This window comes from Pipra filicauda, unplaced genomic scaffold (assembly GCF_003945595.2).
Source record: "Pipra filicauda isolate LSUMZ 115617 unplaced genomic scaffold, ASM394559v2 scaffold208_size1342795_pilon, whole genome shotgun sequence".
In the NCBI taxonomy this organism is placed as follows: Eukaryota; Metazoa; Chordata; class Aves; order Passeriformes; family Pipridae; genus Pipra; species Pipra filicauda.
Window position 1 is genome coordinate 458510 of NW_024104319.1, and position 27558 is coordinate 486067.

Here is a 27558-nt window from a genome sequence, read left to right on the forward strand (position 1 = left end):
TCTTAGCATTTGAAATGATGGAAAACGAACCCGGCATGGAAAAGGAGATGCCCTTGGCTGAGGTTGTGCAAAACTGGGAGAAACTGAACTGTAAATACTTGCACCTTGGAATAGCTGATGGGATCTGGGGATAAGGACTGGCCCTACCCATGACCTGGGGATAAGGACTGGCTCTAAGGGCTGGGGCATGAAGCTGGGCCAGGCAGTGATTCTGAACACACCGGGCCATCCCCATGGGTCGCCCCAGCCTGCGTCAGGCACTGTTGCTGCTCACCACCACCCCTCCCCACTCTGCTCCCTGCCCTTTTGGTCTGCATCCAGCACTGGAGTCCAGAGGGCTCCTGTGACAGGAGCAGCCACAGCTGGCCTTGGTGAGGTTCCACGGGACTGGGCCGGTACCCAACCTCAGCCAACATCCAGCAGCAGACTTAGAATTGCTGCAAACCAGGGGCTGTGTAAGGGGAATGAAGTGTGGCAAAGGCCCACAGCAGGTGCAGAGATGATGTAATTCCTGCCCAGTGCACCATCAGCAGCAGCTGAACATGGGTCAGTAGGTTATAAAGAGACAGGCAAGTGCCATTCCAGAGTCAGGAGCTGGGCTCAGACCCTGAATCCAGAGTGGCAGAGACGGGTGCCGTGGGGCACCTGGTGCGGTGACATAACCCATCGCAGAGAAGCCATCAGGAGCCCTGAGGAGAGCTCTGACAGCACCCCACGAGCTCTCACCAGCCCATGGCCACGTGGGGGAGGGGGTGTCATTCTGCACTGGGCTGTGTCCATATCCACAGCAGGCCTTCAAGGTGAACAGCCCATCTCCTACGATTTCTTTGTGAGGCAATTGGTACACAGACAAAACGTCTCTGGAGAATGCACAACACACCATATAAAGTAGTTCACTCTCTGTTCCTGTTATGTGCATTAGCCCAGCCCGGTCTGATATACAAGTACATGGGCATGAAGTGTTAATCAAGATGTTCTCACAAAAATCCGAATATGAACCTAAATGGGAGGGAGCATATACTGCCTTACTGTGTTCTTATTCTGCTGTTAAAATTTTGGGTTAGGGAAACTGAATCCACCAGTCTCATATCAAGCATGTAGTGAATGATTAACCAATTTGTCAATAACAGACTTTCGACAATCTTTCGTGATGTTGTCTTGATAACAATTGCTGCCCTATGACAATCTTGTTAGCCTTAATTCTGTTATTTGTAGTAATGCTGTATGTAAGGGAAGTGGAAAAATGTTGTGAAAGCTTTCTTTTTCCCTTCTAACATATTAGCAAGTGTGGTCAATCAAAACAAAGGGAGGACTTCTGTGGAATGCATTTGGTGCAGGTAGCTCAGTGTGCAGCTGCAGTGGGAGCTGCAGGTTGAGCTCTGGGTGGGAGCCCCAGGCAAGAGTCCAGGAACTGGCACTGACCCTTTGCACAACAAATGGCACAGGGACCTGTGGTGCCAGCAAGGTGACCAGACACTCAGACACAGCAGGAGCCGAGGGCTCAGCAGGAAGATCCCAGACTGTTGCACGCTCAGACTGTGAGGGTATAAACCCCCAGATATTTGTTCAGGGTCCCTCCTCCAAGACATCTGCTCGAGCTCTTACTGTGTTACTGCACCAGGAATAAGTCGCTTCAGGGATCTAGAGATCTGAGGCTCTGCAATGGGAAATCCAGGATTGATCCTGTAAGGAAACCTTACAGGATAGTGTGATAGTGGTATGTGTAGGGAGTCACCCACTGTGAAGGGACTTTGGTTCCAGCAGTGACAGTCTCTGGTGGTGGGAGTGTGACTGCCAGAGTGCTCCTGAATGGTCAGACAGGAAAATTTACTTAACACACACTCCCCCAGTCAAGACTCACGTTGAGTCCATTAAGCAAACCCTCCTCCAGAAGGCACCAAGACAGCAATGGAGCTGAAGCCTTAACATTACCAAAAAGACATGGAAGGAACTGGACTTTGTTCAGCCTCCATCGGAGAACTCAGTGCTGTCTACAGCTCCCTTATGGGAGTAGATTGGGAACATGAGGCTGAAGATCTCCTTGGAAAGGCACAGTGAAACTACATGTCATAATGAGAAAAATGTTGATGGATACTGTGAAAGGTTTGCTCTGTGAGGATGGTCAAACACCAGAACAGGGTCCCAAATAGGCTGTGAAATTCTCATCTTTACTCATTTTTCTTTTTTTGTGTGGGATGAGACTGAACGATCTCCAGATATCCCCAACAATTCTTCTGTAACTCTAGCATGGGGGCCTTATGAAGTACTTCTTGAGAAAATCCCTGACTTTCTTACAAAGCACTTTCTGAATCCTTGATTATATCAGCACTTTCACAAGCAAGGGATTCTGCCTGCTTTCAGGAGGACTGCCTTGCTTCTCAATGCTCCACATTCTCATGTATTAATACATATATATTAATGCGCCAAATATTCCACCAAAATGCTTATTTTTAAAATCTCTTCCTATTTTTTCACACCTTTTTTTTTTTTCTGTGTGCGGGTCAATATCCTCTACCGCTTTTATTCCCAGAAAGAAGAAAGCAGATTGAAAAACCCGTATGCATTTGGCTGAACGTGTCTGAGAGTTTTGGCCAACGAAAGTTAAGTATGCAAACTCCGTAAGAGCGTGAGCACCTCGGTTCGATTTCTATAAATGAGACATTACGGAGCACACAATTGTAATTGAGAAATAGAAAACGGGGGGGGGTGGGGATGGGGGGGGGAAGCCCTGGTGACTGTTTGTTTTCCATTTTTGTATCAGAAAAGTGTTTTTTGCTCGGCTGTAACACTGACTCCCATCCCCCCCCTCGAAGCCCCACGAAACAGTCGGCTTTCCAACGCGGGCACCGGACGGAGGCAGGTCCCGCGGCACCGCCTCTGCCGCTCCCACGGGCGGCTCCTGCGGGCACTGACTGCTCGGCACCCGCGGCCGCACCGCGGCTCGATCCCCCGGCGGGGAGGGACGCGGGCCGGCCCCTTTCGGAGGGCGAGAGGCGCGGCGGGACAGCGGCGGCCGCTCCGCACCCTCCACCCTCCCGCCGCTCCCCCGGGCCCCGCACCCGCCCGCGATGGCTCAGGGGGGCCCGTGGGCCGCGGCCCCGGGGGCGCGGGTGTGCGGTGCCCACGCGGGGCGGCCGCTGGAGCTGTTCTGCGAGGACTGCGGGCGCTGCGTGTGCGCCCTGTGCCCGGCGCTGGGCGCGCACCGCGGGCACCGCGCCTGCCTCCTGCCCCAGGCCGTCCGCCGCACGCAGGTGAGTGCGGGGCTGCAGCGGGGGGGGGTTGCGGAGGGCAGGGTTGCAGCGGGCAGGTTTGCGGAAGGCAGGGTTGCAGCGGGCAGGGTTGCAGCGGGCAGGTTTGCGGAAGGCAGGGTTGCAGCGGGCAGGGTTGCAGCGGGCAGAGTTGCAGCGCGGCCAGCGCCTGCGGGGCGGGTGGACGGGGGTATCAGCCGGCAGCGGGAGCAGGGACCTTCCCGATTTGGTTGTATGTCGTGCCGTTTTGCCCTTCGTTTCTGGTGCTTGTGCAGCTGGGATTTCTTTTGCCGGGGTTGAGGTGGTGGCAGCTGTGAGTATCAGCGCAGTGCAACAGCAGTAGGTCAAGTATCTTCAGCTTTTAGCCTTTCTTTGCTTGCCTTATGAACAGCTTGTGGAGCTCAGGGTTTGTTGTCACATCGGTTTTGTAGGCTGTGCTGGCTGGCATAACAAAGTTTCTGTACTTCCCTTACTTCGACAAGTGCTTTGTAAATCCCTTCTGGAGAGGAGTCAGGCTGCTGCCACTGCACAGGGACATGCACGGGAGGGAAAGAGTTAACCAGTCGCACCCAAGCACCCACGTAACAGGTGTATAAATCAATAGACGAGGAAGTGAGACTGACTGTTAGGTCACATGCAGCACCATTTTATCCTCTGACTTTGGCTTGGTGTCTGAGCATTTTCTTTGCAGACCTTATGTGTGGAATCCATGGAACTTGGGTGCCCTGGGGAACTTGTTTTTATTGCTAGGCTGGAAGCACCTTTGACAGAAACATAGATGCCACAGGGGAAGGGGAAAGGCCATTTCTGTTTATCATTTCCCCCCACCACTGTAGCTTGCTAGACCACAGTTACTACCCACGCACAGTACCTGTTCTCTGATAATCCTGGGGGATGGGGAGCAGGGGTGGTTGTGGGTTAACCAGTAGCAGCTAAGCACAACACAGCTGCCTGCTTACTCCCCTCCCTTGCCCAGTGGGAGCAAGAGAGACAGAGGAAGAGGAAATGAAGTCTAAACCCAAGAAAATTCATGACATAAAAATAGTTAAATATGTGAAGGAGAAGTGGAGGAAAAGAGAAACAGAACAGAAGAAAAGAGATGCAAAGGTGGTCGCTCACCACCTCCCATGTGTAGATCAATACCTAGACACTTCCCTACCAAAAGATGGCTAACCCACCTAACCACCCCTCCCTTCCAGTTTTATTTCTGAGGATGTCACTATATGGCATGGAACATCTCTTTGGTTAGTACAGGTCATCTGCCTGCTTGCGTCCCCTCGCAGCCTTTTGTGCACTCACAGTATAGTCACATCTGAAACACAGCACCATACGAGCTCCTGTGAGGAAAATTAACAATCAGACTGGCAGTTCTTCCCTAAGCCTTTTTTCTCCACCCCACTGTAGCAGTCCATTGAATATCCCCAGGAGGCTTTTCAGGCTTGCCCAATACTTCTTGCTTGTGCTTTGTTTTACTCTGGAGAGCCTACCAGGGGGCTTGCTGAGGCCTGCATGCTGTGATGCTAAGCTTGGGAGGCTTAAAAAGTTGTAACACAGAGTTTGAGCTACTCGAGTGATTTCTTTGCCCTTTTATGTTTGTTTGTTTTGTCTATAATTTCAGAGAACTCCTTCCCTCTCCTTCTGTGGTATTTTGGAGCAGTGTTACTAAGAGGTTTCCTACAGAAAACAGTAGGAAAAAACAGCTCCTGCAGAACTTCCTTCTTGGAAGTTCATGCAGATTTGAGCAGATACACAGGTCATGCTAAACTCCTCTGGCGTTTTACTGCACTTAATGTTAGACAGCATTACAAGGGTAGAGGGCAGTGCACTAAGCTGCAAGTAAACAGCAGCACGGGGGTAAAACCATTGAAGATGTCTGAGCAATGCAGAACACTCTTCCTGCCTGCTGGTGTGCTTTCATCCAAAGTATCCCTTTTGAAGCTGAGAACTCACTACAGTGTTTGCATTCCCTTCATGACACCCGGGCAGTGTGTGGATGCAGATGCAGGTGTTGTGCTGTGGCAGCCTGATTTAAGCCAGGGTAAAGTGTACGAAGCTACAAGTTGTGCTGGTTCCCTGATGGACACAGGGGAGCACGTGCTGTTGACAGAGAGTTACCTCTGTGCCAAATTAGGAATTGAGCAGTGTGGAAACTTGTGTTCCCCGTGGAAACACTCTGCCCCTAGGAGGAATCTGCTGATGTCTACTGGCTTAGGGCTGCAGAGATTTCAGGCAAAAACTATCAGTAGTTGTAGCCTAAGAGATGGTATTTTGGCTAGTGATTTTGTTTGCTGGGAGCAGTTACTCTGTACAGTAACTGCTGTTGTGATACGACATCAGCCAGGCAGCCCTTCTTCCACAGAGAATGTTCCACCGTGCTTTTAGCAAATCCTAGCTGTGAGTGCTAAGAAGAGATGAGAACCATCGTGTGAGGTCCATCAGCTGCTTCATCCCTGGATCTAAGGCTGTGTAAAATCATCTGGAAGGACTCTCCCCGTCCTCCTGAGTGCAGGATATAGGATCAGCATTCTTTGCACTTGCTATGTGTCCTGTGAGCCTGACTGGAGCTAGGAGTCTCATCTCTCAGAAATCCTTGCTTTTGCAGTGTTTTCACTTGAATGACTTAAGGCATGCAGGCAATCCGTAAAGGAATGTTTTTGGAGTTGAATCCTTAGGGTGAATGACATGGGTTGCCTGGCAGTGTGTCAATTGCTAAAAAGCAGCTCTTTCATTTACCTCTGTAAAGAAAGCAATGCTTAACCAGAAATGCCTGGGGTTGGCATAAGTATTTGCATATGGTCACTTTTGTGAGGGAGTGAGTGCCCTGTGTTTTAATTGCAGAGAAGGAAGATTGAGTTTTGCTCTGTGGTCTTTGTCAGTCTTTGATGAAGGGAATGAGGTCTAGGCTGCAAAATAAACTAAAGCAGGCGGATACCGAGTAGAATCTTCAAGTGATGCAGAATTCTTCTGGTTCTTCAGAAACAAGACTGGAAAACTGTGGCTGGAATGGATAGCATAACTGAAGTGTCTTGCTCTATGCAAGAACATTTATCTGCTTGCATCGATGTATCTGTGCCAAGGGCCTTCTAGATGCAGAGTTTCTGACTTTTGCTGGGAGCCTATCTTCTTCTGACTCTGTTGTAATCAAATGACAAACTGCATGTGTTTTCTGAGGAGGCACATGTCAGAAATGCAACATGTTGATGATGAAGCAACACTTCATGAAGCTCAGTTTGTCAGCCCTTCAGAGTTTAAATGCTGTGCTGCCCTGGAGATGTTGCAGTGAGCTGGTACATGGGCAGGCAGATGCTCTTGAGTGGGTCCCAGCTGCAGAACAGGACACTGATAACAGGTACAGCTGGAGCTACATTTTCTGGTATTTACTGAGAGGCTCTGTTTTAACACTAGTGCACTGAGGGCACGGGGCAGCATTGCCTGGATCTTTTGTGGTACTGATGACAAAAATGAATCAGCAGGTGCACCAAGACTGCAGCCTGCTGGACAGAGGACAGCCATTTTCAGAGGGCTGTGAGTGAGAGACTGTGGGGCTGGATGTAGCAGAACATGAACAGTGCTGTGCTGGGCACACCACAAGTATACAGATGGTGTGATCACCAGCCAAGTGATAATATGTACTGTTGTAGGCATTCAGACTACAGCATCACTGAAGTGATAGTGGGGTATATCTGACTGGTCTTTTTGGGAAGCATCCTGAAATTTCACTGGAGTTTGACTCTAGATGGAGCCTTCCACTGATCCACTGAATAAAAGTACTTGGTTAGCTGCCCTTCAGCTGCTAAGTGCATTAGCATGTAGTCTTGAAATGCACAGCACCGTAGATTTAAAGATGAAAATGTATTTTTCACCATAGGTTTCCCTGTTCCTTAGGAAGGTGGTACTAATTTGGAGACCTCTCCAAATTTTACCTGTATAACCACCAGGTGAAATGTTGAAATCCTTATGGTTCATCACTGTACTGGCCCAAATAAGCCTCATAAACTCAGTATTTTGGTGATATACTCCCCTATATGGAAAACAAGCTGGATACTGATTTCTGATTTTTACAGATCTTGTTGTGAAGCAGTGTTTTATTTTGTTTCATTGCTTTGTAGGAACTCATGGCATTGTGCTTGAAGGATCTAGAAGAGAGAAAAGAGCAAGAAGCTGGTAACAGAAGGAGCGTAGAGCAGGCTGTGAATGATGTGAAGGTAAAGTGTGGTTTCCTTCCCCACTGGATGGTCATATTCCAGGGAGAGACATTTTGTTTTCTCTGTACTTATCTAAAGACCCAGACACCTCCTGCTTCTCAGGAAAAGAGTGTATTGCCTGTGTGTATCACAATATATTACACTATCAAAGGGAGAGAAGAGGGAAAGAGTCTCCAAAGACCTGGTCCTCATTCCCTGATCAGCTGTACATCTCTGGAAGAACAATGTTGAAATTTTTGTGCAGAGGAATAGCAGATAGCCCGAGCTGCCTATGTTATTCTGGCTTCACTGATGTATGTTACATTGCACTGAGCTGTGTTATTGAGAGTTTGAGTAAACACAAGAACAGCTCTATTGATACTGTCTTAAGAATGGGAATGTATGCTAAACTGCACCTCGTTTATAGACCATGAAATGGCTTTTGCCCTAAGAAGCATCTCTAAGCAGCTCTATCACAGAAGTATCAGTAAGATCTGGAGGGAGCTCTAGAGGTTTGATGTCACTTTGTTTTGGAGGCTTTCTCTTTTTAGCAGCTCCTTGTCTCCAGCTTGCTTTGAAAGAGGTCAGAGTCTTGGTACTGAAGGACCAGGTCTGCCTCTTGTTGCACTTAGTACCTGACCCTGTAAATTCCAGCTGAAAACAGCACTCTCTGCATAAATAGGCATCTTAAAATCGTCCCTCAAGCTTTTCCATCCAGACATCAGCAGGTAAATCCTGTCTGCCCTCCCTTAAGGGGTAGACACATGCTAACGAAGAGATGCAGAAAAGTCAGTAAAATTGAACCAAAAGGCAACGTTGAAAGCCTGAGAGAAATATCTGAAATGTTTATGGTCTGGTGAGTGTGGGGAGACACTCTTCTGCTTCATCTATAGGCACATGCCAATATGATCAAACGGCAGCTGTCAGAAAAAGTGACCGAGCTCCAGTTACTTCTTCGGGAAGAAGAGAGTCTGGCAAAAAACTTCATTGATGAAAAGACTCAGCAAGCCCTAGGACAACATGCTCAGCAGCTGGAGTCCTGTCAAGAACAGCTTGCAGCCCTAGAGACCTTCTCGTGTCGGATCAGACAAATACAACAGGACAGTGATCCTATTCAGTTGCTGGAGGTGGTATTGTATGGTCTCGTTCTGCCTCTTACCCTCACAGTCCTTGATAAACTGCTCTAGTGATCTCTTCTGTAGATCCTTCTGTGTGTAAGCAGCATCTTTCTAACTGCTTCTTAATTTTCTTTGTGTTGGTGTCTTGGTGAACCAGTTTGTTACCTGATTTTTGTTAGGTGTTCCTGCTATGGTATTGATTTCAGATCTGTACGAAATCCATGTTAATTTTAAGCATATATGGAATAGAGAGATGTGTCTCTTGATCTTGAAGACAAATGCTGTATCAGGTCTTTCCTTGTCCAGTGTCATACGAAGATCTGAGGAAAGGCAGCCCTATTGGGAGCTGTTTTAAACCATGACTGCTGGGTTCTCCGTCTCTGGGGTGGCCCCTGGCTCCACTGGCAGGAGAAGTAATGGGCAGGCTAATGAGCTAATAGGCAGTCTGAACACAACAAAGCTTGCCTGTTATGGCCCATTGGTTTACCTAGTGATGGAGCTGTCCTTGCTCTGCCTTGTGGGGGAGCTGGGAGGGAAGAGTCCTTTCATGTCACTGTCTCTGCTAATTGGAGAATTTGGCTTTCTGCCCTCAGAAGTACATAGAAATCGAGAAGGAAATGAAGGAATCCAGGCACCTGAGAGAACAGTGGCATCCAATACCTCTCTCATTTGAACACATACTTAACCATTATAAGCACTTCTTCAGAGTTCTTCAGTCCATTCTACAGAAACCACTAGAAGCCCGGCTTAAAGAAGGTATCTGGGAGAGTGCTCTGAATTTTGCTTTCATCTGCTCTCTTTGTAAATAAAGTGTGGTTTGCAAGTAAGAACAGGACTTTTACCAAATCAGCTGGAGAAAACAGCAATGCTTCAGTCAGTCTTTGGTTTGTCTGCTGCTTTTTTCCTCCAGTTCTGTGCAGTTATTTCAATGCAGTTTACTTCTTTGCAGACCGTCATACCTGCACAATATATGTATTCTCTCCTTTCAGTTACTGTTGGGTCTGAGTGCTCTGGCACTGAACATTGGCTACCTGTAAAATTTGAAAGCATTTTCTAATTGATGTACCCAGTGATCTTTCTGCCTCAGTCAGAAAAAGTTCTGTGCTTTTTGGTACTCTAAAGGGGAGCTAACGTGTTCTATTTAGAATTACTTTTGTCTTTGAGCTAGTATTTCATCCCTAAGTGACCTTTGTCATGATTAAGGGAGGAGTTTCCTAATGGGACACAGAACCACAAAGCCACATAACCATGGGAAAACCCTGCTGCTCATCGAGTGAGCAACACTGGCCATCACATTCCACCCAGCTACCTTTTAATAATCCCTTTTCTGAGAATTGCCAAGAACAAAATAGCAGGGTGCTGGGGCAAATGGTCAGAGCAGATCTGAAAGGCCACTGCAGATTGTGTGTAGGATTGCTAGACAGCATCGTGGAGGTGCTCTGTAGTTAACATCTGCAGCTGTCTTCAGCTGCCTGACTGCTCTCATCTGATAGGGGCTGCTTTTTAAGGAATCAGATGTGATTACTTGGTGTTGTGCTCAGTTGTGTAGTTTGGCAACACAGGAATCCAGCATCTCTGTGCTATCCAAAGAGCATAAGATTGAAAGCCTACAGAGTGAGTAGCCCTTCCCCAGAAAAAGTAACAGAGTTTGTCCATGAAGTTGGAAAATGGAAGTTAAAGAACTGGCAGGCTCCCTGAACTATCCCTTTTCATCTCTGTCCAGATGTTTTCAGTAGCCTTAACACCACTGCAAAGAAGGAACCTGGAACAGTGTTGAAAACCATGACTCCTGTTGATCGGTTGCTTTTCTTAAAACGTAAGTATGGTCACAGAATCCTCAGATCTCAAGTTGGAAGGAACCCACAAAGATCACTGAGGTCCTGGCCTTGCACAGACAACCTCAGGAATCACATCATGTGCCTGAGATCATTGTCCAAACGCTTCTTGGACTTTGTCAGCCTTGGGGCTATGATGAGTTCCTGGGGAGCCTGTTCCAGTGCCCAACCACCCTCTGGGTGAAGAACCTTTTCCTAAACCTAAACCTCACCTGGCACAGCTTCATACCACTCCCTCGGGTCCTGTCACTGGTCTCCAGAAAGGAGATCAGTGCCTACCTCTCTGCTTCCCCTCATGAGGAAGCTGTAGACTGCAGTGAGGTCTCCCCTCAGTCTCCTCTCCGAGCTGAACAAGCTGAGTGACTGTAGCCACTCTGCGTACAGCTTCCCTTCATCCCATCACCGTGAGTGACCCAGACCAGAAAGCTATGGAGGCATCAGTGTTGGTGCCCTGCTGTGATTCCCCTGGCATGCCTTTTCCAGCCCCACTGTCTCTGGAGCTGTAGGTTCCATGGCTCTCTGAAGCCTAACCTTAACCCTAACGGCAGGTTGGTGCTGCGGCTGAGGTCCCCATCACCCTGATGGCCCAGATTAGAAAGGTGTGGAGGCAGCAATGTTGGTGCCCTGCTGTGATCTCTCTGGCATGCCTTTTCCAGCCCCAGTGCCCCTGGGACAGCGGGATTTCTGGCTCTGTCTCTGTCCTGAGACACTGCCGGCTGTGGGCTTCTTTACAGGCATTTTTTAACTCTGAGTTCTTCCAAGGGTCATGATAAATGTAGTAAGTATGTTTATGGCTTTGGCTGCAGATGCAAGATCACCAACCTGGGAATACGACAGCGTTCACCCAAGACTGAAATTGTCTGATGACCGTCTTGAAGTAAGCTGCAGCTGGAGGAGGATATTTTACCCCTGTGGTCCCCAGAGATTCGATAAATTATGGCAAGTGCTAAGCAAAGACGCATTCCTCTCTGGGAGCCATTACTGGGAAGTTGACCTGCTTCATGCTGGAGCCGGCTGGTGGATTGGCGCAGCCTACCCTTCCATTGGCAGGAAAGGAGACTCTGAAACCTGCCGGCTGGGCTGGAATAGAGCATCTTGGTGCCTTAAGAAGTTTGAATTGGAATACTGGGCATTTCACAAGGGGGAGAGAATCCCCATCTTGGTAGAGGATGATCCTGACCGCATTGGCATTTTTCTGGATTATGAAGCAGGAATCCTTTCATTCTACAATGTTAGTGATGGAATGGCTCATTTGCACACCTTCCATTGCAAGTTCACAGAACCAGTATATCCAGCCTTGAGACTCTGGGAAGGGTCCATTAGAATATGCAAATTACCATAAGGAATGAAGCAAAAAAAAAAAAGCCTACTATTTTATGCTTTTTCTGTGAAAACCATTTTAGCATGAATTAATCTCTGTATGAAAGTTGTAACTATGATGCTTTTAGAAGGTAACAGTAAGTTCAAGAAAATCAGTTGTAATTTTTAATGTCTCTGTCAATGGGGGAAGGTGATCTGGCTCTTATAAATGGTGTTGATGTACCATCATCATCATCATCATCATCATGGCTAGGCTTCGCGAACGAAGATTTGGGAAGGCTCTATCCACATTTGCTGCAGGCACGCTGGTGGCTTATGAGGCCAATACGTTCCGATTGTTATGGTGTTTTCTGCAATACTTGCAGGGTGAAATTATAGATGAATTTGAGGCCAGAGTAGACCAGTTATGGTGATCAATATGGCCAAGGCTGAGATGTTGTTTCAGGGAGTCCTTGTATCTTTTCTTCGGGGCTCCTCTCATGCAGCAGCCAGTGGCAAGTTCACCGAGCAAGCAGCTATCACAAGTATCGAGGCTATGCTGATGAGAACACAGCTGCGTTGGGCAGGGCACGTCTCCAGGATGAAGGACCACCGCCTGTTGATGTACCACCGAAGTGCCATATGTAATATTTTTGTATGTTTTTCAACTTGCAAAATGGAAAAAGTCTAGTTGAAAGAAGCACATTACAGCTCAGAGTGGAACGGGGATATTGACATATTTTTTTATGAACTTCCTCCCCTCATCTGTCTGGAGAGGCTGCAGTTGTGTACGGTAATGGGTTTAGTTTGGTTCAAGCTCAAGTTTATATATTGTATATTGTTATAGCTGACAAGGTCAGATTTGGATAATAAATGCACTAAGTGAATTACCTTATACTTACATGTCATCTTGGAAAAATCAAAGACTGGCACGGACTTTTGGAAAGGTCCCTTCTGAAGTAGGAGCTTTTGAGGCCGCATTTAATAGCCACTAACTGGTCTTACATGTGACAGGGACTTTGAGTTGGGCTTCTGGATGGCTGTATTCTTCCCTATTAAGTGGAAACGTGAGAAACAGCCGTGTACAACCTGCAACAGAGTCGGAAATGCCTGGAAGGCCCACAGGGGCAATAAAAACACCAGGTCAGCGGGGCATTTACGCTCAACTTATTTTTCTGTCCACTTTGCAAAGGCTCTTTAACTGCAGCTGGATAAACATCTGTTCACATAAAACTAGGAGACACAGCTCGCAATTTTCTGTATATGGATATTTTTTCCCCCAATACATTAATTAAAGTCTTGGAAATTTTTGGAGCCTATGTTTACAGCAGTCTCTAGGACCAGCCCTGCTAGACTCAAGAACCACTGCTACTTGAAGCAGGTCAGGTAATCTTACAGTTTTCAAATCCTAAAGGCCCTGGAGCCATCAACAGTGCTAGCAAAGGCAAGGTCTGACCATAGGCTGAAATGGAGAAACAAGAGCTTGTTTTATGAGCTAAATCTATTTTTCAAATTTGAAATAAAAAAAAAATCTTTTAACAATTGAGTAGTTTTTTAATGTAAGGCAAGCATACTGTATCAGTCACAGCTCATGTATGTTCAAGCACATGACTCAATCTCTGCTTCCCCATTTGAAGATATGAGTACAGTTTCCTCAGAATTGCAGAAGGGTAAACATTTTGAAAGTGAACAGCTCACAGGTACAGAAACACCCACCACCAAATTCTAGGTACTTCACCACCTTGTGATGAAAATAAAAGTAGCAAGTTCCAAGTAACCATCACTAGTAAATGATTCCACCACAGAAAAAAAAAAGCAGATGAATTACACCGAAGCAGTTCTGTGCTCAGAGGTAACTGGGGAATGCCCAGTTTGCAGCTGCTTCCATATGGCTCCTTCTTGGTCACAGGGAAAAGCAGCAGGCTCACAGCAGTGGGATTGCATTTCTTACTTGGAAAGTGAGAAGCTGGGACGCAAGAGTAGAGCACACAAGAGGTGCACTGACCATCACATAATGATGTGATGTGGTCAGGCAGTCAGCCTTGGTCATCTCAAACTCCAGTGTTGAGGGAAAAACCCTAACATAATGTATTTGCTTGTTAGTACAGGAAAAGGGCTGTTCAATCTTCACCAGCACTTGGCTTCCTACCCGAGAAGTTACACCCCCTCCCGAGGTCCAAACAGAGGTATCCAAATGCTCTGCAGAATTGATTTAAGATCTAGTCTTCACTCAGCTCACAACAGATGCTTCTGACAAATTTTAAAGCATAGGTTTATTTCCACTGATTCATCTCAGAGCTACTTTTCTCACCTGCTTAATCTGTCTGGCTTGCCCTCCTGCCTTTCAGTTCACAAAAATGTTCCCCTGCCCCTTAAATGGGACCTTTCTACATATCCAGTATGCTTCCTTTCTTGGTACTGTCTCTTGAAAACCTACATTTCTCAAGAAGCCCATTTTCCCACAGAGTGCAGATTCCTGCAACCCACTGTTTTATCACAAGACTTTTCATCTTAAGGCTTTCATCTCGAGAAAAATTCATCAGGTTGCATGTGTAGTTTTCTGTTCAGGGTATGTGAACTCTCACTTAGCTGCCTTCAACTGCAGCTAGAGTCCTGCTATTATGGGGGTGAGGCAAATGGCAGAAAAGAAAGGAACATCAAAAGATAAGGGGTTAGAACAACTCAAAAGTTGTTCTAGTAGAAAGTTTTCTAGTAGGAAAAATTCTTATGATTTACTGTATTCTTAGCAGAAAAAGGAAGCCAGAAAGCACAGACTGTGGTCTCAGATTTGACAAAACTCCGAATTAATCTAGGTTAAGTAGAATGGAGAAGGGAGGAGCATGGTATTTCTTAGGCACAATGCTGTACAGTTTCTAATAAAATGCTCTTCGTAATTTATATCCCCTTGCTTCAGAAACTTCCTACTAATGAGAACCTGAAAATGCTAACCTGCTTGGATCCCCATAATTATGCCCCTTTCTTTGCTACTCTTAAATATGCTGTGCAGTAGTACAGCGTGAAACATGGAGTGCTTTGGTTTAGCACTTCACTTTTTTTACATGATTTTCCACTACTTGCTCAGTGATGGTTTCATCTTCTTCGATACTTTTTTTAACCTTCTGGCCCACCAGATCGAAGATGGATTCCGGGGGAAATCCCTTCGGCTCTCCCACCTTCACGGTCAGCATGTCAAGTGTCAGGACGGCACCTTCAGGAATTGCCACTTTCGCCACAACAGACTTCCCCAGCTACAGGAGAGGGGTGGGGAAAAAAAGTTTTAAGTCAAACACATTGCTAGGCTTAGTATACGAAAAAAAAGGATAAAAAATATTCTGCAGTTATTTGGGAACAGGTTGTGCCCTCTGCATTGCTTATTCCAAATGAAGGCTGAGTTAGCCATGGACACCTTCACTGTAACCGGGCTGCCGGGAACATCCAGATCCTTTCTGAAACTGGATGGTGGTTTACTGGAATGTTCCAAAATCACAATGGAGGGAATCTGATTAGAAGGACTGGTATTTTAGCTTAATGTAATAGCAGCTCATATACAGTCATAGAGACATATTATTCCCATTACTGTTACTGAGTACTTGTCACACGTGAGGCCGCACTCGAATACTGTGTCCAGTTTTGGGCCCCTCACTACAAGAAAAACATTGAGGTGTTGGAGTTGAGTCCACAAAAGGGCAACGAAGCTGGTGAAGCATCTAAAGATTTATGAAGAGCAGCTGAGGGAGCTGGGTTTGTTCAGTCTGGAGAAAAAGAGGCTCAGGGGTACCTTCCTGCCTGAAGGGCAGGTTGTAGCCAGGTGGGGGTCAGTCTCTTCTACGAGGCAATTAGAGACAGGACAAGAGGAAATGGCCTCAAGCTGTGCCAGGGGAAGTTTAGATTGGATATTAAGAAAAATTTCTTCACCAAAAGGGTTATCAAGTGCTGAAACAGTCTAGAACAGGGAAGTGGTTGAGTCAACATCCCTGGAGTTATTTAAAACATATGTGGCACTCAGGAACATGGTTTAGTGGTGGACTTGGCAGCGTTAGGTTAGCAGTTGGACTCGATGATCTTAACTGTCTTTTCCAACCTAAATCATTCCATATTTCTACTCAACTTATTTAACTACTGGATGATAAACACAGAACTCCATTATACTCAAAACTGCCAACGTAACGCGGTGAGAAATTTTTTGAGTGCAGAGGCAGGAACACTACTGCAATAAACAAACAGCAAGCTATTTTTCTGAATACAGATTATCAGCTATAGGTCTAAATGAGCTGCAGGTTTACATGAATCAAAAGCAAAAGTTACCTTTTCATTGCAAGCCATTTCACAGGGCAAGAGTTGTTTGACTGGAGAACCCATTGCTTTTTCCACAGTACGGATGGCTTTCACCAACTCCGCCAGTTCGTCTGGCTCCAGAGATGCCTGGTGGTCGCTTCCTTTCCATGTTTTGTCAAGGGTCACGTGGCGTTCCACTACTTTAGCACCCATAGCAACAGCTGCCACTGAAATGGCTATGCCAGTTTCATGTCCCGAATAGCCAATGGGGATGTCAGGAAAAGCTGACTGATACGCCTTGAATCACGACAGAGTTGGTCTTAATTACCAAGGTAGCAATTTCAAAGACAAAGCAAACTTAACAGTGATAACTGCAATAAAAACCCAAGGGCAATTATTGTGGCACAAAACAAGCAGTTGGTTATTCTGAGAATGCATTTTTTTACATTCAGCAAGTCACACTGCATTACCAATTGCCACGTTCCCAGTTTCACTAACATTATCAGTACTAACGAGAGAAAGCAGGTATGTTCTTTTCTACCACTTAATGTTTTTCCTTTTAATTCAGTTCTACTATTCCAGGTCTTCAAAGCCTACATCACTGTAAGTAACAGCAATAGAGTAGCATTCTATTTTCACACAAGAACCCAGTGGACTGGTAAAACTTAACCTACATCCAAAGCAGATTTCTTCAACTCTGTATTTCAATTCTGAAGCAATATTTTAATCCATACATAGGGGACAGTCACCCAATCCTAAAGGCAATTAAATGCAGCCATGTCGCATTCTGCTAAAAATAACATACTGCATGTGCATAAATCTAAGCTGGTGCTTGAACACTGGCCAATTTGGGAAAACTTCCTTATACCATTATTAGGCAGATCCAGGTAATATTTCCAGCGAAGGGAACTATACCAGGGTCTAATCGATTTTCTTCTCTACTCTGATACTCACATGAAGCTTTTTGACCAAAAGTTGCTGGTCTAGCTCCCTATGTAGAGTTACGTTCTCACTTCCATGCACTTTCTTAACGGTACATAATTTTTCTTTGCATTATAAAGCACAGGGTTAACCTGTTAACCAAATGTCGTATTTTCCTCTGTTGAGCTGTGAATACTCCAATAATACCCTTTATCATATTCCTCAAAGACGAGTTTTGCTAAAAAAAGGATCTTTTGGGTGTTTTTAGTTCAACACTTGCATGAATTAGAGGAACACGATACATCTTCTGACTTCTCAGAAGCAAATTCCAGCATGCCAAAGATCTGGAAATGTATCTCAGCAGAAGTGCACGGCCCTTCTCTGCTACCCTACGCATGGGTTACTCACTGACCGATATAACACGGAGATTGACATCCTCTGGCTGAAGTGGGTAAGCACTGGTGCACTGCAGGAAGCAGAAGTTTGGATTGATGGGCTTCACAATCTGATAAACCTGATGCATTGTGTTCATGGACTGCATGCCGCTGGAAATCACCATTGGGCGACCTAGCCATTAGAAAATACACAAAAATTTTGCCGTAGGCCTGCAAGAAAGCTACACAAGATTAAATTAAGCTCTTGTAGTGAATTAATCCAGTAAAACTAGAAAAGAATGCTGGGTGAACCTTTTTTTCCCAAGCCTGAGGTTGAGTTTCTTCTAAAGAAACTTCAGATTTTTTCCCAAAAATCAACTGGATGAAAGATCTAATAACTGATACTAACACTGAGACACAGTGATGTTTACCAAGATGGCTCAAAGAAAATGCTTACCTTTCTTTGCAGTCTTTTCCAAATATGGAAAATTATTTGTATCTCCTGATCCTACTTTGAAAAATGGAACATCCAGCTCATGAAGAAATTCCACAGCCATCTACAAGGAAAAGAAGTCACTGCATTTTAACACACCAGCTGGATCAAAGGATAAAGAACCACTGTGCCGGGAAATAACCCTTCAGAATAGCAAAACCAAGGCTGAGTTAAATAGGTAGACATTATAGATATCTCCCCAAAATACACTGCTCCTGAAGTAACATTTGCTATCCTGAGGATATGGGTTTCTGCTTTCCCTCCAGGTGAAAGTATAATTATGGTGCCTTCTTGCATACTTGTACTGTTTCTCTACAGGTTTTTGACTGGGATCACGGTCGGAAGGCAGCCTCTTTGGTCTCCCAGCCACAGCTGGTCAGCCAGCTGTAGGAACTGCTGCTTAGGACAGGAGAGTTCCACTGCTCCTCTAACTTAAGGATGAACTTGTGGGCCACAGCGTTCTTGCTCATTTTTTTTTTTTTTTTAGCACTACCAGAGAGAGCAACTACCTGCAGATGAGAGCTTGCCCTTTGAAGGAATGCGTTACAGGCACGCAGGCAGTCTTCCAGCCACACACTTCCTGCAGGTCAGAAATATTAAACCACAGAGAGTTTAAAACTACAGGTAGTTTTCCGGAACGGATCTGCCACACTGAAAAACTGTACAAGCATATTAAATAAGCGCCTGAAAAAAAGAAGCACCCAAAAAGGGACATACAAAATGGGCTTCCTTCTAGGAGAGATACTAGAAAATAAAATATGCCAAAGAAGAGGCTACCAAGCAGTTTACTCAAATGCTAATTATACTCTGCTTTTGCCTAAAAATAAGCATGCTATTTTGAAGACAATTCAGGAATTACTGGAGGCTCCCTGAAAACTGGTTTTACATCAGTAAGGGCCTTTTAAAAATTAGTATTGTCAAGGAAGAAAATTCTAATTCCAAACCTATTAAAGGCAAGAGATATTTAAATCCTCCATTTCACCTCTGGGGAAAACAATGAAGTGGTTAACTTTGTTCCACATCAATCACTCACAAACACTTTTAATTTCTTCAGCTCATTCCTTGTTGCAGTTAAATTTACTTAGTGCCAGAGAAAGAGTGCTAATGTCCAGAGGAGAAACTCATTTGGTCTAATTTTTCTATCATCAGTATGATGCAGATGCAATTTCTTGTACCTAGGATGTATAACATCTCTTTAATATAGTTTATTCATTGTGCATAAAGACAATGAATACATTATATTAAACCCCCACAGATCTAATCTCAGGAGATGGCACAAAATGAAATATAACAGAATAGGCCTCATATCTAAAGCCACTCTTCATTAGGTAAATATCTCTTGAAAATTGGCAGCTTTTCTGTAGGAGATTCAAGGATCAGGAAGTAATTTCAAGCAACAGGAATGACATTAAAGGGAGTGGTTCAATGAGATCCTGTTTTGTCTCCAGTACACACTGGAACAGAATAGATAAAGAAGTTATTCATAGCCTTTGTATTTACTTCACACATCAGTTCATTGATTTCCTCTTATAGTTAACACACAATTTAACCTCTTCGACATAGCTGGAGTTCCAGAGATTATGTTAAATTTACAGAAGTTAACATATTCTTGAGGATTTATGATGTCAATTTATGCAATGTTTTCCTTAAATTCCAAACCCACGTCTTGCAGAAATGCCACCAGAAATCTTAAGAGATGTGTAATGTAATGACTGTTCAAACAAGAGGGCACAAACATGTATCAGTTCTGTTAATTAGCTGATAAGGTCACACACAATGGAGCACAGCAAAGGGAAAGAAGGATCCCAGAGGCAGAAAGTGATCTTAGCTGCTGCATATGAAAGGTGTTCTGTATTGCACTATAGCCTTTAAAACCCAGAGGTTTTAACATCAAAGAAGGAGTGTGGGTTTTTTCTCCCCCCCGCAAAGGCACATGGGTCTTTTAAGGTCCCAGATACAGAAGTCCAAGAATCCTGCATTCAGTTACTCCTTTGTTAAGGAGTACATGGTTTTCAGCAGGTCTTCTACACATGGAGACATGACAAACAAAACATGGCACCACTCTCTTTTCACAGATCTATTTCTGAATCCATGGCACTGAGCTTTTGCCATACACACAAAACATCTTTTTGTCTATCACGCATCTGAAGTAGTTCTTTATGATATTTGGTGCTTGTACCACCTCAGAAGAGGCACAGCAACTCAAGGATTTTGAGGACAGCAAGTTGATAGCAGCAGTAAGAATGGCCAGAGCACTAGAAAAGACAGCATAAAAAGGCTGAAGGAATTGAAATTGCCTAGACCAGAGATTACAAAAGAGAAGAGGTGCAATAATTTTTGTGCTCAATTACCAGAGAGGAGGTACAAGTATGAACTTTTACGTCAGATAAGGCAGGACAAAAAATTATGAGGAAGGAGATAACCCTAATATATTAGGAATTCTCTCTGATGCTAAGAGAGTGAGGCACTGAACAGATCACCTTAAAATATTAAGTAAATCACATCCTTATCCCATCCTGGATGAGGCTACTTGCAGGAAGCCAGGGACATTGATCTGCTGGCCATATGCAAGAGTGGCTAGTGTACTTCTGCTAGGGTCTCTTTCAGTTTGCTTTTCTGTATTTTCTAGGCCACAAAGAAAAGTAAAGCAGTCTGTAATCTCTGATCTACACTGAAGTTCAATTGTTACCTGATCTTTCCAGTTTACACATTTCAAATGTGTGTTGCATTTCTTAATACTGTAACTAACATTATTCTGAGGCAGGCAACATGCCCAGTTAGAAGTATTCACATCTTAAGGGGGATCTGCAGCAGATGAGCTTCATGCAGTTGAGAATCTCAAGGTGGAGCTGACTGTTCAAGAGCTCACTGGCAAAAATCAGTAAATGCTTCAGGAGTAACAGGGCAAGGTGGGGCCCTCTCAATGAGATTAATTAAAAAAAAAAGGGGTATAAACATTTCTGCTGCTTAGAAACACCAACAGGGTCCTAGTAAACAGCAAGGAGGGGAAAAAGAAGTGGGAAACTTGAACGAGGTTAAGAAAGGATCTGGTTTAAATACAGAAGGAAGTTTGAAATTCTTGGAGCCAACATACCAGACAACACCGGAGAGCAATCAGATCACACTGACTTGATCTAAACTCTTAAAGCCTTGATTGTTTATGAAGTTCAAACTAAGACCTTGTCTCTAATATTATTTACTGTGTATAAACAGTAGTAGCAGTGCACACAGCAAGTCTTCCAAAGTGTTCAGCCATCTACTCAACCATGGCAGGTCCACCATACAGGTGAACTGGCAAATTACTCCAGTCCCCTCATGTAGAAATTCATCATCCACATATTCTTTTTATGCAAGAACTATCACACCTAATAATACCCAACAGACACAACAACCAGACTCCCACTGTCATTCCAGTATGGCTTACATACCTCATCCATGCCAGAAGCTGTGAAGAAAATGCCAATCTCCTCTGCATACTTCTTTAGCTCTCTGTATTGGTCATGGCTAAACTCCAAGTGGCGCTTGTGCTCCCCATAGGTCTTTCCCCAGGAGTGTTTAGAGGTGTAGGGCCTTTCTAAGGCTTTCTTGTTGAATTTGTACTCCAGTTCACTCTTCTGGAACTTAGCACAGTCTGCTCCACATTCCTGCAAAAGAAGCTGGTGCACACTGAGTGGCAGTGCAAGAAAAACTGCACTCATCTTGAGTGTGAACACAAGAACTGAGCAACTAATGTGCTCATTTGCTGTGGAGTTTTCACAGTATCATCACAGCAATCACAGAAATGGTAATGAACACAGAGTGACTGAGGACCTGCAGACATATAAGCCCTTTTACTTCAACACTTGGTAGAGCAGCAGTCTAGAGGGACATCATACTAAATGTACAAAACTGCATAGCCTCTTGCTATGAATGCCACTTATTTGAGGAGCTGATTTCTGTGGTGTTTTTTTTCAGCTCAGCTGTCACTTTATAATTTTACCTTAAAACAAGACACAGGATTCTGTGGAACAAGGAATTTAAATGTGAAGTTCGCAGAATCATCAGTGTTGAAAGAGACCTTCAAGATCATCTGGCCCAACCGTCCACCCAGCACTGTAACCCTTGAATCAGCCAGTGCGAGATCCAGATGCCTCGTGAACACTTCCTGGGATAACAATCCATTGGAAGTGACAATGTAAAGATATATCCTCATTACACTATTTTGCACTTACACCACAGTTACAGCTCTGAACACACTGTGCCCTGAGCTGTTCTTCAGTGATGTACTGTTTTCTATCTAACAGATATAACATCGAATTTCAAAGCAGCCTGGCTGTCTTCCTGGATGGCACAAGCACTACCTGAAAAAAACCCTAATGCAACCAGGTCAAACTGCAGGTTCATCGGAAATAGTTCAGCAGCTGCCCGATTCTTCCCAAATTCCCTCACACCACAGCTGCAGGACTGTGGATGTCACACAGAATCAATTAGGCTGGAAAAGACCTGAGATCACCGAGTCCAAACGATGGCTGAACACCAACATGTCAACTAGACCATGGCACTGAGTGTAATGTCCAGCCTTTCCTTAAACAGTCCAGCCTGTCGTTAGAGGCCTCCAGGGATGGTGACTCCACCACCTCCCTGGGCAGCCCATTCCAGTGTCTAATCACCCCTTCTATGAAGAGTTTCTTCCTATGCCCGAACTAAACCTCCCCCAGCACAGCCTGAGGCTCTGTCCTCTCATCCTGTCGCTGGCTGCCTCGGAGAAGAGGCCGACCCCCACTTGGCCACAGCCTCCTTTCAGGTAGCTGTAGAGAGCGACACAACTCCCCTTTAGAAGATTCCTCTTCTCCAGGCTCTCCCCTTTAAAAGACTCCTTCTCTCCAGGCTAAACCACTCCAGCTCCCTCAGCCGCTCCTCACAGGACAGGCGCTCCAGACCCTTCCCCAAAGTCGAGCGCAAGGGTCTCGGTGCAGACACTTTGCTTCAGGAGTGAGCCCTCCCGCGAGTCACCCCGCTCCTCCCGAGCGGCACCACCGCGCGAAGGAGAAGCCGCTCCCCGCGGGCGCGTCCCCCGGCAGCGCCCCGGGGCCCTCCCTCGCTCGCCTCCCCGCGCGCACCTTGGCCATGCGGATCATGCGCTTGGCGATGTCCAGGTCGCCCTGGTGGTTCTGCCCGATCTCGGCGATGATGAAGCACGGCTGGTCGCCGCCGACGCGCCGCCCGGGGCACAGCTCGATCTCCCTCGGCATTGTGACACGCCGACACTGCGACTCGCTGAGACGGCACCGCCTCCTCCGCCCGCCCGCGACTGCGCCGCTGCTCCCCCGCCCGCCGCGACACCCTCCCGGCCGCGGCCAATCAGCGCCGCCGGAGGCGCGGCCGCCTTCCCCATTGGCCAACGTCTGGCAGGAGGCGGGCGGCAGGGGGCGCCGTGGCGCCGCGGCGGGGCCGGGGCCATGGCGAGGGGCGGGGCCATGGTGAGGGGCGGGGCCATGGCGAGGGGCGGGGCCATGGCGAGGGGCGGGGCCATGGCGAGGGGCGGGGGCGGGGGGGCGGGGCCGAGGCAGAGCCCGGGGCGGGGCTGGGCTGGGCTGGGCTGGGCCGGGCTGTCTCTACCCCGCCCTTGTCCGGGACCGAGTCCGTGTCTGGGTCGGTGTCTGTGTCTGGGCCCGTTCCCGTTCCCAGGGCCCGTTCCCGTCCCCAGGGCCCGCCGCAGATCCCGTGGTCCCGGAGCGCCTGCGGGGGCACCGCCAGACTCGCCGAAGGAGAGCTTTGGGTGCGGGCAGAACGCCATTTCCCAGGAAACACAAACTGGGAGCCGCACCTAAGAGACCGTGAAGATGCGTTAGTACAGAGAGGATTTACAAGAAGGACTCAGAGTTATAGAGTCACAGAATCGTCAAGATCGGGAGGGACCTTTTAGATCATCCAGGCCAGAATGCCACTGTGACCCCTAAACCCCTGAGCCACATCGCCGAGCGCCAGATCGGACGCCTCTTGAACACCTCCAGGAGTGGTGACTCCACCACCTCCCTGGGCAGCCCATCCCAATGCCCGGCCACCCTGACAGGGAAAAATTTTTTCTAATATCTAATCAGAATCTCCCCTGTCTCAGGTTACAGTCATTTCCTCTGCTTCTCTCACTGCAGGTGTGGTAGAAGAAACTGGTCTCCACCTCGCTACAATCTCCTTTTGAGGTAGTTGTAGGGATTTGGTTCAGACAAAACTTTCAATGATACACTGAAATAAATGGGAAAGTGGCTAGTGGCTACTTGACAGGCTGCTGAAGAGCTCCAAGTCTGGGTGTTGGTGTAATAGACTTGATCAAAAAAACCCCAGAAATTAAGAATTAATATTCTGGATATGATGAAGATATGTAGAGAATAGAAATAGAAAACAGAAATAGAAATAGCTTCTATTTCCCCTAGCAGCTGCCAGCTGTGTCTGGTAAGGAGCTCAAATCAATGGTTAGACAATCAAAATCATTGAAGACAGGAAAGTCCCTACAGTCATTTCTGTTGACCATAGCCAGCAATCTCTGATATGACCACAGAACACACAGAGATAGATAATACTGTGCTCCTAGAATGGAAAGGAGACCATGCCAGAAGATTTCAGGTGATCAGAGTGAGGTTAAACTTGGAAATGAGATAGAGAATATCAGGAGGGACTCCAGATACTGGTGATATAAAACATAGGATTGCAGCTGTTTCAACAGTTCTGCTGCTGGAAGTCCCAATATTATGGGGGAAAGAACCCCAAAACCACAAGCCAACAAACAAAACAAACAAGAAACCCACTCCTACTTTCAGGAAGTGGGGAAGGTGAGAAATTTACTTTTTTTGGTACATATTTTGGAAAGCTTTGTATTTCTGAACAGAGGATGTTCTGCGTTTTTACAATTAGGGTGCTCTTGCTTGCTTTCTCCATTTCTTGCTTTCAAGTGATAGCAATGTATTAATTTTGTAAGAAAACTTACTATGCCAGAGGAAATTGAACAGCAACACTTCGATAGCTTGTTTTTTTTTAAATCTAGATTCCTCATTGTAAAACTAGAGAAGTATATAACATATTTATTTGCATCCATCCTGCACAAACACAAAAATACATCAGAAATATCATGAGAAGCCATCAGGGCTATAGTAAGCAAAGGGAATACAAAACTTGTGGAGGTGGAAAAAGAGGAACATAATTTTCTCCTTAAGGATACCTTCGTGGGCAAGAGGAGAAACATTAATTTAGCAGAGTTATATCTGTTGGTCAAATAAGCCAGGGTAAGGTTTGCTACTTCCAAGGACCTGATTATGTGTATCATAGCCTTGTGTTTTGGTACTTTTAAAAAAATAGCACATTCAGGGATTTAGCCCCTGAATCCACACCTCAGCTAGGCAAGGTGGAGGAGCTGGAGAATCTGACAGACATGTGGACACACTTCTGATAATTTGGGCCTGTCTGTGAGGTTTTTAATGGAACTAAAAATCAGTTATTTCAACTGTTATGATTTTGAGGTACATGTCTTTTTTTGTTTGTTTCTTTCTTGGTTGGTTGGTTTGGGTTTTGGGTTTTTTGGGGGTTTTTTTGGTTGGTTTTGTTTGTTTGTTTGTTTGGGTTTTTTGGTTTTGGTTGTTGTTGTTGTTGGAGGGGGGAGAAGCTGAAGTGAGTCTCAGGGCCTTATCTACACACAATATTAGCACCACATACTGTCCTTTCCACAACTGCAGTTGCAGTAGTGTAGTAAGTCTTTATGCTGGTATTGGCTGTTTCCTAAGGAGAACTGCATTTTTCTGAGAGACTGCAGTGACTGCTTGAACACAACCAACAGACTCTCAACTGTGTGGTACTATATGAGAGATAGCATAAAAAATTGCCTCAATTTTAAGTCAGAAAAGGCTTTGATGAATGGCATACCATGATGTGTCAGTGCTGAAGTGACACACAGAATGGATGCTGTCATTTACCAAGCACTGAACTTTGTAAATTATGGTGAGAAGAGGATGCTGTATAAATATAATTTTTTTGCTTTGTCTGATTAAGTATTATAGGCATTATAAAATGCGTGTATACATATAAATCCAACCAGTTCTCTAAAAAAAGGTCCATTTGGAGGCTGTCTCATAGACAGGAAAGTTTCACAACTACAGAACTCTTACTAAGCATTTCACCAGGTCATTTACATTGACTACAGTCACAGGTGGATACAAATGCAGGCATAGTTTATTTAGGGGTAGTGAGTGATAGTTACTGAAAGAGATCTGAATAAAATATAATCCCTACAGAAATGGCTGCATTTTGTGTAATGGCTAATACGTACTTTATATTTTCATGAAAATTTTCCAGGGAGAGAATAAAAAGTTGGAACTATGTTGCAGGAATTACTAATATACCCCACAATGGGCCGTAACAGTAGAATTTAAGGAATTACATAGGGTTGAGAGCCACACCATAGTCTGTTGAATTTTAAGGTTGTAAGAATTAACTAACCTTTTATTTAAAAACCTCACACTGTTATTTGCCATGTAAAACAATATGAGAGTGTAACCTTAATACAGCATGCATATAAGAGCTGAGAATAGTTATAATGAAGTTTCCCCCAAAAGCTAGCTGATTGAAAGAGCAGTTCATTAAGTGCTCCTTAATTGTGATATTTTAAGCAGGTCTCTAGTGTGCTACGTCTCACTCAGTTTTAGTTTACAGTCTAATACACTACCATATGAGAATTTCTCCAACTAAACTACATGGCTTGAGGCTCAAAGCCCCAGCTTGTTCCTTGAAGTTCTTTAGGTGCTTTAGGTTTTTCCTGCACAAATGCTTACCTCCAGCTCTGCAGAATAGACACACCCTTTCTTCCTGGGGCAAGTTCCTTGTTTAACCACCAGGTAAAGAAGCAGGAAAAAAAAAATGCCTCCAGAACACAAATATTTAACTTCTGGAATAATTTTACAAGGGCAGAATACCATTTTGCCTTTCATAGTCTAAAAATGACAGAAGATTGAGCCCCTGTGCTTTTCTTTATCCTTTATTAAAGCAGTAGTAGTGGAGGTAAGAGGATATGCAGCTATATATATATATATATATATATATATATATACACACTTCTAATGTAAACAAATAATATTAGTACAGAAACTGTGCAACAGTGAGAGAACTATTCCAACCCAGGCAGTTTTATACTACCTAACACTTTCTCGTGGGGGTCTGGCCACACCAATTCCAACACTATATTCTGTGAAACTGTATATTCCCGTGTGATGTCTAAAATCCTGGTTCTGTTGGAGGTTTGTCTTTTGTTTCAGTGGAAGACTAACACTGAGGATTTTATGGATGTATTTATGCACAATAATAAGAAGCATACATAGAATACAATAGAATACTTCCAGTTGGAAGGGACCAACAACTGTTGTCTAATGCAATTGCTCAATCATTTCAGGGCTGATCAGTGTGATAGCTGTCACACTGATAGTTATCACAGTAACAAAACTGAATTTATGTGCCTTATTTGGGAATTACAAAGCTTGAGACAAGACATTCATGTAGTTTATGCACTCAGATGCAGACTTTTCTACAGTCCTGAAGCTTGACTGGCATGATAAAAGACATTTGAAGAGTCACAATCCTTGAAGCAGGTAATGCGCTTGAAGCTTTGACATAGTTTGTAGGAAGAGAATTCCATGGTGAACCAGTGATGACGACCATTTGTCAGCAGCAATTCTTTTCAAATATCAAGATCTAGTCCATTTTAAAATGATTTGAGTTTCTCAGTGGATTTTAAGTCTTTGGTCTCCTTTCCTTGGACTATATACTCTGCAATGCTGGTGGGTGTTAACTTCCT

The 27558-nt window shown here is 45.2% G+C and overlaps 2 protein-coding genes across 2 annotated transcripts; one reads left to right on the top strand and one right to left on the bottom strand.

The window, feature by feature from the left end:
* The first annotated feature begins 2904 nt into the window (after window positions 1-2904).
* On the top strand, window positions 2905-11915 carry TRIM14 (tripartite motif containing 14). Its single transcript, XM_027745187.2, has 6 exons — window positions 2905-3251; window positions 7358-7453; window positions 8326-8559; window positions 9144-9306; window positions 10274-10366; window positions 11192-11915. The coding sequence occupies exons 1-6, from the start codon at window positions 3069-3071 to the stop codon at window positions 11725-11727; spliced, it is 1305 nt and encodes a 434-aa protein (XP_027600988.2). The 5' UTR covers window positions 2905-3068; the 3' UTR covers window positions 11728-11915.
* Window positions 11916-13217: 1302 nt separating this feature from the next.
* On the bottom strand, window positions 13218-23035 carry NANS (N-acetylneuraminate synthase). The gene is made up of 6 exons (XM_027745188.2): window positions 22847-23035; window positions 21176-21391; window positions 17712-17811; window positions 17293-17447; window positions 15990-16256; window positions 13218-14932 (listed from the first exon to the last, which is right to left on the bottom strand). The coding sequence occupies exons 1-6, from the start codon at window positions 22976-22978 to the stop codon at window positions 14723-14725; spliced, it is 1080 nt and encodes a 359-aa protein (XP_027600989.1). The 5' UTR covers window positions 22979-23035; the 3' UTR covers window positions 13218-14722.
* Between the last annotated feature and the right edge of the window lie 4523 nt (window positions 23036-27558).

What these genes read in the sequence shown, in the direction of transcription:
- TRIM14 (XM_027745187.2), top strand. Translation starts at nt 3,069, where the DNA reads ATGGCTCAGGGGGGCCCGTGGGCCGCGGCCCCGGGGGCGCGGGTGTGC. An exon ending in AGGCCGTCCGCCGCACGCAG is followed by an intron (nt 3,252 to 7,357) that starts GTGAGTGCGGGG and finishes ATTGCTTTGTAG; the next exon opens with GAACTCATGGCATTGTGCTT. An exon ending in AGAAGCCCGGCTTAAAGAAG is followed by an intron (nt 9,307 to 10,273) that starts GTATCTGGGAGA and finishes ATCTCTGTCCAG; the next exon opens with ATGTTTTCAGTAGCCTTAAC.
- NANS (XM_027745188.2), bottom strand. Translation starts at nt 22,978, where the DNA reads ATGCCGAGGGAGATCGAGCTGTGCCCCGGGCGGCGCGTCGGCGGCGAC. An exon ending in CAGCTTCTGGCATGGATGAG is followed by an intron (nt 17,812 to 21,175) that starts GTATGTAAGCCA and finishes TTTTCCTTGTAG; the next exon opens with ATGGCTGTGGAATTTCTTCA. An exon ending in GGAAAAGACTGCAAAGAAAG is followed by an intron (nt 17,448 to 17,711) that starts GTAAGCATTTTC and finishes TCTAATGGCTAG; the next exon opens with GTCGCCCAATGGTGATTTCC.